General features: G+C 36.6%; 1 protein-coding gene across 2 annotated transcripts in view; it reads right to left on the bottom strand.

The window, feature by feature from the left end:
* Window positions 1-10,582: 10,582 nt before the first annotated feature.
* The window catches only part of SYT14 (synaptotagmin XIV), a 57,805-nt gene continuing 55,619 nt past the window's right edge, over window positions 10,583-12,768 (bottom strand). Inside the window, exons 6-7 of one of the 2 annotated variants that reach the window (XM_009876781.1) lie at window positions 12,026-12,082; window positions 10,583-10,896 (exon numbers count right to left, since the gene is read on the bottom strand). In XM_009876781.1, coding sequence (XP_009875083.1) covers window positions 10,583-10,896; window positions 12,026-12,082 — 371 coding nt within the window. The remainder of the gene's footprint in view (window positions 10,897-12,025; window positions 12,083-12,768) is intronic. The other variant, XM_009876783.1, reaches the window with a different exon arrangement.

Here is a 12,768-nt window from a genome sequence, read left to right as displayed (position 1 = left end):
CTATTTCACTTACTCTGCCATGCTTTCACAGCTTCCTAAAACTTCACTTTTTAAGTTTAGGTTGGAAGGGACCTTAAAGTTCCAACCCCCTTGCCATGGGCAGGGATACCTCCCACTAGCCTAGATTGCTCAAAGACCCATCCAGCCTGGCCTTGAGCACTTCCAGGGATGAGGCATCCACAGCTTCTCTGGGCAACCTGTTCCAGTGCCTCATCATCCTCACAGAAAAAGATTTCTTCCTAATACCTAATTTAAATCCACCCCCTTTCAATCTGAAACCATTACTCCTTGTCCTATCACTATACTCCCTGACAGAGTCTCTCCCTTTCTTTTCTGTGGGTTTCCTTTAAGTACTGGAAGGCGGCTATAAAGTCTCCTCAGAGCCTTCTCTTCTCCAGGCTGAACAGCCCTAACTCTCTCAGCCTGTCCTCATAGGAGAGGTGCTCCAGCCCTCTCATCATCTTCGTGGCCCTCTTTTGGACTCACTCCAACAGGTCCCAATAATTCATATTATCATCTTTCAATAGTTCTCATATAAACTGGAGAAAAACATTTGTGTTTTGATTTGTTTTGGTTTTTTTCCCTGATAGACAAGTATACCAAACATCTTGCTACATCTAAAAAATATGGACACAACGTAAGTGCGCTCCTCTCGAAGTTTCTCAGGTACCAAATAGGTACCAGTCTCCATATGGAATGACAAGTTATTTTTGAGTGTAGATAGCCTTTTGAAAATGCCAGCCTTAATAGCAGCAAGTAGCATACTATCTTATCTGGCACAGATGATGAGGATGGTCCAGATCACGGGATGATACAGCAAGGAAAGGCACTCGTCTCTCCACTTTCATCTGGTAGCCACTGGGCTATGCTCCTTTCATCTGCGGAAATGGGATAAGTCTCCCTACCTTTAGGATAGGAAAGAAATGCTGTATTTTTTGTAACAATTTTTTTTCATGTATGCCAATATGTATTTAAAAGTACATATATGCAGGCACATCCTTAAGCAGAGCTGCCACGAGAGCCTAGAAAGCTTCTTTCTAATATGTATCATGAAAATCATTAGAGGATAATACAGAATATCTAAGCTGGGTCACCATAAAATTGTAATTGTTACTTAGGGAAAGTGTTCTTTCACGTTTACATCAAACCTCAATTATTTCAGCCTACTTATTCCTTAGAAAGTGGAAGTTAAGCATAAATATGCTAGATGAGATCTCTTCTGAGAAATATTTGTGAGACAAAGAAGCAGAGAGAATCACAGATGACCCCAGAAGAAAACTGTATAAAGTCGAACAGAATGATCACCTGAGTGTGTCTTTATTTGCCAGTATACACATCGAATTTGTCAGAACGTTGTCACACCAGTTGATTTAAAATTCTCTAAGTAGAAGATTCAAGACATCAACAAAGACTGTGAGGAACAGGAATTGTGGAAATAAGAACTTTGAAAATGGAATCAAAAAGTGTGTAAGGGCTAGGATTAGTGCACTTCCCAAAATTTAAGAAGTTTCTCTTCTTTCTCACAGGCAGCAGTTCAAATGGTTGACCAAGCATTATTATCTTCTGAACAGTGAAGTACATTTGTTTACGATTTAATGAATTCCAAAGCAAAGTGACAATAAACGGTTTTAAAAGTGATTTTTCCTTTTTTTTTTCAAATACTTTCCAGCAAATAAATTCACATGCAAAAAACTGATTCCACATTGAGAAAATACTTTGAAATAACCAAAGGATACTTGTTCCAGTCCTCAAACTGACAAAAATACATTTCATGGAGTAACTAATACAAAGTGCAAACAAAATACAAATCCACAGCTGCAAAGCTTCAGCTATGCAAAATGACTATTTTAATGTTGTGACAGATCCATGGTTTGAAAATATACTATAGCATGTTTTAATTGAATTAACATGGGATTAAAGTTACCTGTGCTGTACAGATACATACAACCAAAACCAACTGGTGGCACTCTGCCTCTCCTCAAAATCAGAATAGCACTGGAATGCGTATGCTCAATGTCCAGCTTTTTTTTACAAGAGAACTGACAACATTAATCTTCCACACTGGAAACCCTCAAGATTAATATACAGTAGCACAAAAATGATAAAAGTAAGGTTTTTGCCAGATAATAATAAAGAAAACAAGACAACGAGAATATGACAACACACAACTGGAGATACTGTAGATACAATGTGACACTTAATTATAAATTCCTCAGGGGATATACAATCTGACACCTGATCTCCACACTCATCACCAGAACTCTCATTTTCACCTGCTGTGGACCACAAATGCCACGAAATGCATGTCTTCATCTGGATTATACTGACAGTTTCAAACAAAGTCCTAAGACTTCAATAAGCTGTATAAACAGTTGCAAACAGTCATTTGCTTTAATTATGTTACTGTTAAAATGTAAAAAAAAACCCAAACCAACCCAAAACCTAAACCAAATCATTTTAGAGAATTTTAATTACTGCTTATTCAACTTTAAAACACAGCAGACAAAAAAGAAGCTCAAGGAATTCTGAAAATAGGGGTAAATTCAGTCATGGGCATTAGTTACAGGCTTGAAGGTTCTATATAGAAATGAAAGTATGAAAATAAAATAAGCAAATTCAAGAAAAGAAATAAGAACTGGTATTTCTCCTCTACAAAATTTAGCAAAAAATGCTTTTTTTAAAAAGGCATATAGTTAGGAGCATGGCTGAGAACGTGACTGTGATATACCCATTTTCTACAACCTTTGACTGATATATGAAAATAATTCTCTGACGTCTGTGGCAAACAGGACTTGCAAATATAACCTATTCCCATTAAAACTGTGCTTGGTGTCTCAAATGTTTAAGGCTATACATGCACTGAAATTTAAGGAATTTCAAGTGGAAATAGTAGTTGGAAATTGTGTTATAATTACAGAAATTATACCATGAAGGAACACTGGTAGGAAATGTACACACAACACAGCATGAGTCTGTTTCTGTAAGACCAGCATACACTCAGTAGTTATTATATAGTATCAAGGTGTCAGACACACAAAAGACAAATCTCTTCTCAGTTGCACACTTCAGATACAGGTAAAAAATGGGTAAAACAAGCTAATTTGACAACCCTGACTGACATTTTTGCTTGTGATGAGATTTTGATTAAAATGCACAAAGAAATACAACTCAAACACTTTGCTGCTGATACAATAATGCACAACCAGTCAGAAAAAAAAGGTGTCTTGAATTCTCAGCTGAGTCACATTTACAGAAGCCTATTTTATATTTGTTCAAAGAGATACATTATATCAATATCTGTCCTTAAGTAATAGCGAGTCCAAACATTATTTGCACAAAGAATTAGGAACAGACTTGGTTCTTTGGTTAACACCAGACAAGTTACATCAGACACAGGAATCAATTAAGAATAAACAGTCATATAAGGAGGTTTCTTGGAAAGGGAGGCAAAGAAGGAAAGGGAAAAACTTCAAATTCAAATAAATGCACTGTGTTAAACTGAACTGCCATTTCAAGCCTCCTGTAGTAGGAATAATCGGGTTAAAGACATTTCTTCAGTTGCAGTGACATTGCTTACACATCGTAGCTTTAGTTTCTCTATGTGTTAGTTTTATACAAAAGAAAGAAGGCACCGAGTGTATCGGTGGCATACAGGCGGTATAAAAGTATGCAAGAAAATGCTACATACTGTATATTTCATACTTTTTAAAAATGCAGTGAATATGTGCTATCTCTATGCAATTACAATGCTTCACAAATCCTATTCCTTATATCCCAATGAAAGAATGAATTAAAATGTGAAACACATTTTAATAATCTTGCTGATAACAGCATGATTCAGTATTTGTATTCACTAAGAGTAGTTATTAGCTTATAGTCACCAGAAAACAAGTTCAAAATTACTGAAGATCAAGGGAACTATAATCCATAACTATACTTTTGGGACAGAGCCAGCAGCCGTTACTCATGACAGATGTCCCACTAAGAACAGAAAGGAGGCTCAGTTTTACCACTGTGATTCATGCGAATAGTGCCTTTCCCTGAGCCATCTAGGAGAAACAGATAGAACTGCTTACAGGGAAAGGTACTACACAACATAAAAGCTGTGTGGTTAAACCAGGACCCAAGTAAAAGGCAGTAGGTTCAGGCCCTTAGTCGTTATATTAGCACTTTCGATTGTGTAACAGTGATATAGCTTGCTCATAGAGCATTTAATTTTACGTTGTTAAATCATCTGATATAAAAATAGGTAAGAAAGCTCTGTAAGAAAGTATATACTATATAAGGAGAAACCTCTCCTCAAAAAAAACAAAGAAAGGGAAAAATTGAATAAAAGGTTTCACTAATTACATTTTGTCATGAAAATCACGTTAAAAACGGTTATTGTAAACGAAACAGTACTGAGCACTAATGAACCTTGTGGTTTACTGGAAAGGACAGCAAACTAGCTGTATAGTAAAAATGATCACTGCTCTATCTCCTTTCTTTGTAAATATTCCCTATTACATTCAACTGCTTAGAAATTTTCTTAAAATGTCATACTAATCCATTTGCAAAATTTACAGTCAAAACTTGTTCAAAGCCCTGCTCCTTCTTGTACTATGGCCTACAGATTAGATCTCTAAGTTATGATAATGCTTCTAGTTAATTCTCCAAATTCAATCAAACTAATGCTTCGGAAATGAACCAAAAGTTATAAAGCAAGCCACTACAGACCCTCAGCATGCAGTGAATGTCCACAGGCTTTGCAAAACACAGCCAAAAAATTAACTTGATACAATGGGCCTAACTCCTGTCCTCAGATACAAGAGAAAAAATGATACTAATTACATCCCTGAATGTCCGTGAGGTATTCCTTCAGCGGTATGGTATTACTGCTTCTGCTCTCCTGAGTAGGGTCCTCAGAGACAAGCAGCTTTTGGAAGCTTTATGCCAGCTTGACCAGTAGATGCTTTCAAGGAAATGAATTAATTCTTCTTGCTATTAGGTTAGCTTTGCTCATTTGCTGGTCTTCATTCCTACAGGAGCAATACCACCCACCTGCCTGACTCCTGGCACATTCCTCTGCGTATCTTACTTCCATATTACACCAGCATAAGCCTGCACAGCAAAACCTGCTCCAGAATATACCAGACAAAGTTATTAATTCAGTCACACCACGTTACATACAAACTAAGCTTGGAGCATTAATATACTCAGGTAGGCATAATATTAGCAGATACGCTGGGTGTATCAGATTTCTGCATAGTCTGCAGAAAGAAAGAAACCCTGCTTGAACTTAAGGAGGGGCAGTGATAAGTTCTTAAGGCTAAACTAATCCATGTCACCATAGGCCAGCTGGTACTCACCCTAGGCAAATAAACACCATCTACCCTGCTTACGTCTGTAAAATACACTAGGTTAGAAGCCATGGAATGCTGCTTTGAATGTATGAACTCTCACAAATCACATGTCACAATTTCTCTGGGCTGGGCCCTCCCAGGCTCCAAGAATAGAATTTGAGCCAGTCTTGCTGCCACTGTAATGAAGACATCCCTCATTTTAATGCTCTTGCTCTCAGATGACATTTCTTCATCAGGCATTGATTCACTGAGAAGCAAATGCTGCTGTGGCTTTCCTCTCAAAAACTACCATTAGAACAAAGTAGTCTGAAATGCTGCTGTGATGCACTACAAAATCTAGCAGTTGACTTAAATAGACCAAAAATACAGAATATTCTGAATGGCTTGTTCTACGTCTAAAAGTTGCTGAACATTCTAGTTAAAATGATCAAGACATTTGGGGATTGCTTTAACATTTTTAATATTAAGTTTTAAAAACATTTCAGAAGCTGAGGAAAAGAAGAAACAAAAATAAGACATAATGATTAAATAACAGGTTTGTGACAATATCTGGATATTTGGGTTTTTACTTCCATTCCTAACTGAAATCACACCTGACTGTGTCACAGATGCCATGCTGTACTACTGTGCCAACCTACTGATCCTCTTGCATATCACACTTTCAGGGTCAAGTCTACTCTCCTGCTGATGCCCATGGGCTCCTCTCATAAACACTGATAGCAGGCAGGCATGCACATCAGTGGGAGAATTAAATGCATGCTTAGCTGTTACTGGGAATTCAGCTTCAGGAGAAGTCAGTCCGCCTTACAGGTGACAAGCCATAATATTAAAGACCACTTTAAACAGGACAGGTTTTTTTTGATTCCTTATCTTTTTTTTTCCCTCCAGAAAAGTGTGATGAATAAGTAAAGGGCTCAGTACAACTCTCAGTTAAATAAAAGGGCATTCTGCTGCTAGTTCCAAGTTGGAACAGCTCAAGCCAAAAGGATTCCCCTCTCTGATTTTACTACGGATTTTTTGTTAGAACTTGTATGTGCAAGAGCAGTCTATATTCAATTCCTACATCAAAATGTCTCCTTCAGAGAAAAACAGTTATCTTCTGCTTTGCTGTATTAGAACTGATGGTTTGTAATGCAGAAATCTTCAGGAGTTGGACAAGTCAAAAAAATTTTGCACCAGTACCTTACTGTAAGAGGCGCAGAGTGCCCTTGCCTTCTCAGTTCCAGTGACAGCCACAAGTTCTCAGGGTACTGGGGAGCTTGACGGAGCAAGTCATTAGTGAGAAAAGAGAATAAATAAGTAATAAACACAATTTTTAGACTACAAAAAAAATTATTCCATATGTGTAAAAAATAGGAAGGTACCAATGCTGGCACTGCATCAGTCATCAGAAATGGCTGCAAAAATTTACAGGTGAAAATATATCCTACAGTAAATGCCACAAAATTTGTTTTCAACTCAAGTATTCTCTTAATTGATAAACAACATTCAGCTCCAATAAGAGCACATACATTCATTCCAAGGGCTCACCATATTTATAGATCTAATTATTAATGAGGCTGGAAGATTTTAACTGGATTTAGAAATTATGTCATATTTCTCCAGTAGCAGAATCTCCACCTTGCCTAACTTCTGCCTTTGCAGTCAGACCTCGCAGTGTGGTTACAACGTGCATATGTCATATCCTGAGCACAAGGCAGCACCACAGGGACCAAACTTTGAATCTTACCAGTAGTAACCTCCTTCCCTGCGCCACTTGGCTGAATGGGGAACAGAAGCCTGGGAGACGTGCATGTGGGAGACGGTGATGTCCTGCAGACGCTGTACAACCTCTCACCCTTCTGCGCGGTGATTTCATGCTTGCCCTGTACCGCCCCTCATAATCCTGCCTGTACAACAGAAAAGAACTAACCAACCTTTTCATATTTGTAATTCTTTAAGACCTATGTGAAATGTTCTAAACAGATCATAAGCAGAAAGGATGTGGTATTTTCAAGAATAGAATCTGTAAGAACGTCACTGTTCTATAATTATTTAAGGCTACACTGACAGGAAACAGATTCAATTCAAGAACTGTAACCTATACATGGTATATTGGCATACAGAAAAGTAATTAATTGGATAAACTCTTCCAACTAACTTATTGTACTTTTGAACAAAGGTAAACAACAAAAAGCTATGGAAAAAACCAGACAACTGAAGAAAACACAAATGCCTCTAATTTGTTTCTGATACTTTGTTCTTTAGAAATTCTGTTCCATGCTTAAGACTTAACAATGCACAAAACCACACCATATGTAAAAGCCCTTTTGCAGTGTTTAAAAACCCCAGTATCTAAAGAGAGATTTCAAATACAAAAGTATATGTTTGCATAAAACAATAAGAAGAACATTACAAATAAATCATAGGAATGGGAACTAGGAAGAAAAAACAACATGACAGCTATTGATACTATAACAAATTCAGAAAAATCCCAGGGTGAATCCAATTATTGGTGTGACTGGTTTTGCATAGCAAGTGCATATTCTACTGCCTCAGAATTAAACATTCATTTCCAATCTTTACACATTCAATTCCTGGTCTTTGTACAGTAGAACTTCAAGTAAGCCAAACCTCCTTCTGTGAAGTACAGACTGGACCTGGATACTTGGGAAAAGTCACGTGATCTAGAAAGAGATTCCTCTTCCCAAATGGGTCCAACACAGACTACTATAAATCTCTGCTGCATCTAAATTAAAATTTCAGTATCTTAGAAATCTGAATGGTTGGATGTAAAACTGAAACAAAGCAACCTGCAAACAGAAACTCAAGTCATCACACAGTTTAGTTCGGTTCTGCAAGAGGTTATTTGCTGCACCTTCCAAACCGACTTCTTCATTTGTTCAGTGGTGATGTTAAGCATATTCTCCGCTGGAAATAATTTGCTCAGTTCTTGATGTTAAATACTGTACATTATTTTATAAAGCAAAATCTGTACAAAGAGACAACGATCAAGAGACAAGTTCCAGCTTCAGGAAAGAGCATCCAAATATCCACAAACAGTCTGAGTAAAAAATACTTCCACAGCCATTGAAAAATTGCTTTTGAATAGCTCCTAAATCAGTGATTCTATTGTATCGTGAGCTAAAAGGATTGGGAAAATCTGAGCACTTTCCTTATGCATATAAAATTAATGTTGATTTTTTTTTATTAAATTCTACACTCTACATTTCACAAACAGCAACAAAGAGGACTGAGACGTGTACTGTATGACTGCAAGATTGCTGAAATAAAAGTTTTTGCATTATTTGTATTTGGTAAATAAAACTTCTCTAAATGAAGCAGCAGCACAATATCAGTAAAAAAAAAAAGTATTAAAATGTTTAAATCAATAAAAGCTGAAAGCCTGGCTCTGCATATAAACCCCTCAAAAGGCACCAAATAAACCATGAAGTGGAATTACAATATCCTTTAAAAAGTACTTCATTAAGTTGTTTAGTGTGAGAATTTGAGAACCATGTGAAATATCTTTATTATAGTATACTCACTGTCTCCAATCTCACTGTACTTGACTGTGTCTATACCCTAAAGCCAGGCTTGTTCAAAGGTTTTATAAAGAAATTCAAGAGAAAAATATTTGTCCTAATGAGGATGCTCTAGGCTACCACTAATTCTTTCAATAAAATCCCAAACTTCATTTTTCTACCCACCAAGTGCTACAACAGTCAGTGAGGTCCCATATTAGTAGGACATCAACATCATTTATAAGAAAAAAAAAATCCTGCTTGCTTTCTATAGAGCAAAAATTAAATGAAACCTGGGTGCAAAAGGAATATTGGAATTGGGAAGCTTTTTAAAAATATGTTTTCTCAATAATCCACAATTTCAGTAATGGGAATTAGATTCAGCAGTCAACAAACTACTGCAATTCTAGTCAAAGTATTTTGACAAATAGGAATCTCAGAAGCACTGTTATTTCCCTAATTTCTGTGGAAGCCATGAGTATTTATCTGATGGCAAACTTCCTTGTGATACTGAGGCTTCTCAGCTGTGTTGTTACAAAGCTATTTCCCAACCTGAATGTAGGCGAAGCAAACTTATTTTCTGGGTGTGAACATTCATTCAGTTGCTGGCAAATCACTAGAAAAATAACTTACTCATGTTCTCTTCTCCAAGAAGAAAGGTAAAAACTCCTGGTCTGCTCTCTGCTTCCAGCAAAACCAGCATATGGTAATCCCTGAAACAGCTCAGACACCTATTTTGACCAAAGCCATAGTATTTTGCATTCATTCAGAGTATTTCAAACTGCTGCCACTTCCTTCACATCCTTTCAACCTAACTTCCAACTGCTGACATTTTAAAGAAATCCATATCAATTTGTTTAATGAAAATATGTTTTAGTAAAGTCGTGCTCTATGAGTTTCCTACATTGGAATACATGAATACAGGAAGTGCTTTCAACAGAAAGTTACATAGTTTTACAGTACAACCTGTCTAAGGAGATTTGGAAGGGACCAAACTAATGATCTGGTCTCTTTTGATTAGGCAGAAGTACAGGCAAGAGGGAAAAACCCAATTTATGCCATAGAGAGCTTGTTTCTGTCACAGATTTAAGAAACATTAGTTTGATGCCAAAGTTCACCTGATGTCCAAATGCTAGTATTTTTTCAAACCAGCTACATATCAAAAAAAGAAAAATTACTTGTACTAAGCTCCTGGAAAGAAATTGAGTGTAAAACAAGAGTATATCCATATTTGCTATATTACTAAGTGTTCTCCACTGGCGGTTTTTTCTTTTTTTTTTTTTTTTTGCTCTACAGGTCATTAACTTTTCCTCAAAGTGCAAATTATTGACCTTTAATTGGAATGCAGGCAGGTCAGAAGCTACAATATAAGAGCGATACAAAAAGTACCCAAGGAGGAGCTTACATTAATTTAGAGAACTTTACATAAAATGTTTCTCAGTTGAAAACCACAAAATAAACGAAAAACAAATACAGCATCAGGTGGATGGGGGAGGGACCACTAACATATCTGTGTACTAGCAAGGCTCCTCTGACACCAAGGAAGTGTCTGACACTAAGTGAAGATTATACATTAAATCCCACCATTTTGCATGTTGTGCATTCTTTACGATGGAATGTTGACCTCAGTTTTTTGTTTTTTACTTCCACAACAAATCTGTTGAGAACAACCAGAGATGATCATCTTCTTGAGAGACCAACCTTGCTTAAAACCACGACTGCACTTCATACCGTCCATTACGATTCTAGTAAAGTATGCCATCTACATACTTGCTGTCCTTTAGATTCTTTCATTTCAGTCCAGTGATTGATTTCATCTTCTCCTGAGCTGTTGAGACCTAAGGAAATCCACCCTATCATCTCTTTTCGTTTCATGCTGCGCTTATTATATACAGACAGTATGAGTGTCACATCTGAAAGCTGAAACAGTGCCACTTGGAAAACAAAGGTTTCTTTGTATACTGGATTTGGCTGTCCTCGGCGGATTGAAGTTTTGCACTTGGACATCTCCTGCCCCATCGAGTTCAGCAGTGTTAACTTAACATATGTATCTACAAAATAAATCATATTTTGGTATGTCAGATACCTTAGAACAAAAGGTTTTGAGACTGAGATATGTACAAGATACAAGGATATGGTGTATACCAGGCTGACTGAACACAGCTTAGTTTAGACACATGGAAAGATGACAAGTAAGCAAATTATTACAGACACACTAACAAATTAACCAGCTTCAGTACGATGTAAATGGGTTAAGTTAAAGGTATACCTCATAATCCTCTTCCCATTGACCCCCTTTTTTTGCTCTAAACAAAATTAAATTGCGTTAACATTTAGCAAGCTCCAACTAGCCACAACACTGTAAAGCATACCACTGGATTTTCAGAGAATAAGAATAAACAAAGTGGAATGAAGGTAACTAATGAAGAGGAAAAAAAATAACATTGATATGCACTGATGATATGAAAACAGCCAGAATGAAATGCTATAGAATAATCTCTGCATGGATGTGGTTCTCACCTTGGGCTTTTCAATCTTACTGATTTTAAAGACCAAAACGTAGCAAAGTGCATTCAAAGGTGGAAGTTTACACAATACAAAAACCCTCTTAATTCCTAGATTCATGAAGGGATACCTTTAATGTGCTTTTAAAGAGAAACAAGATTTTGCATAGTCCAAGACAGTTGTTTAAAACAGAGCTCGCACAGCGCTCTGAGGAAGGACATTTACGAAGCTGATGCAAGTATATGTAGCTAGCACACACTGAGTGTTAGTATGTAAGTATAAACTCTTATTTACAAAGCTGCATTTTCATTTAACTAGGGGCACCAAGCCATGCTCCTGCAGAAGGACACATTTAATGAAGTTAACTGACTTTAAGAAATATAAAATTGTATAAAACAATCTGGTGTTTTGTTCTTTGTTCCATGTTAACAATATTATCAGAAAATTGGAGTTTATGTAAAAGAAATAACTTTAGTATTTTCACTTTGCAGGTACACTGAAATCCCAACATCCATAATCAGAGATAAATGCAACTTTTGCATTAGAGAGTGCCACAAATTATAAACATATACTTTTATAAACCAATGTGGTAGACAGCCGTGGACAGCTTTACTGCTGGCAAGTTTTCTTTTGCATGAAAAAGACAACATCCAATTAGTTTCTACAGGAACTCACCTCGGATTATATAAACCTGTCCACCTATCAAGTGTTTTAGACAACAGAACAGTCCGTCTGACAACAGGGGGTGGAAAGCAGTAAAAGAAATAATGACCAGATGTCAATAGTTGGGTGAGAGAGGATCAAAGGTTAAAGTTTAAGAAGAAACACTATTCACTGGAGTGGAAGAACACAAACCTCAGCAGCATAGATTAGAAAAAGGATTGAACAAAAGGATTGTTGGGTAAAATTTAATGAAATGAAAATTTTGTGCAGTTTTTGTGTAATCTTTAACAAAAATTACACCGCTTACATAATGGGTTTTCTTCACACTAATAGCTATTGGGTTCTAAAGCACACTCAACATAGAAAGAATCATGCAAACAATTGGGATATAGAACACTGGGTAAAAATCACTGTATCCTTTTTATCAAACCTAATGCTTTTTCATGCAAACTCCAGCATATTAAGAAAAACTGCACACAGTAATTATATTTTGTATTTTAAAAGCAATAAAATGAAAAATCACTGAACTGAAAACTAAGCTTGTTTTGCCCTTAGCTTTTATATTTACAGATATTTGATTGTAATACTTCAATTCTTGAATAGTGATGGACTTGGGTATGAGAATGACTCTGATCTAATCTCCAAAAATAGCTGAGGGATGCTTACATCTGCAATTCAACTATGGGTCTCTTTAAAATGTGAAGACCTCACTTGTTAAAATCCATGTATTTATGGATTCAATGTGTGTGTGCATG

The sequence above is a fragment of the Apaloderma vittatum genome, unplaced genomic scaffold (genome assembly GCF_000703405.1).
Source record: "Apaloderma vittatum isolate BGI_N311 unplaced genomic scaffold, ASM70340v1 scaffold13859, whole genome shotgun sequence".
In the NCBI taxonomy this organism is placed as follows: domain Eukaryota; kingdom Metazoa; phylum Chordata; class Aves; order Trogoniformes; family Trogonidae; genus Apaloderma; species Apaloderma vittatum.
The sequence above is the reverse complement of the archived record's forward strand: the minus strand, read 5'-3'. Positions and strand labels throughout refer to the sequence as shown.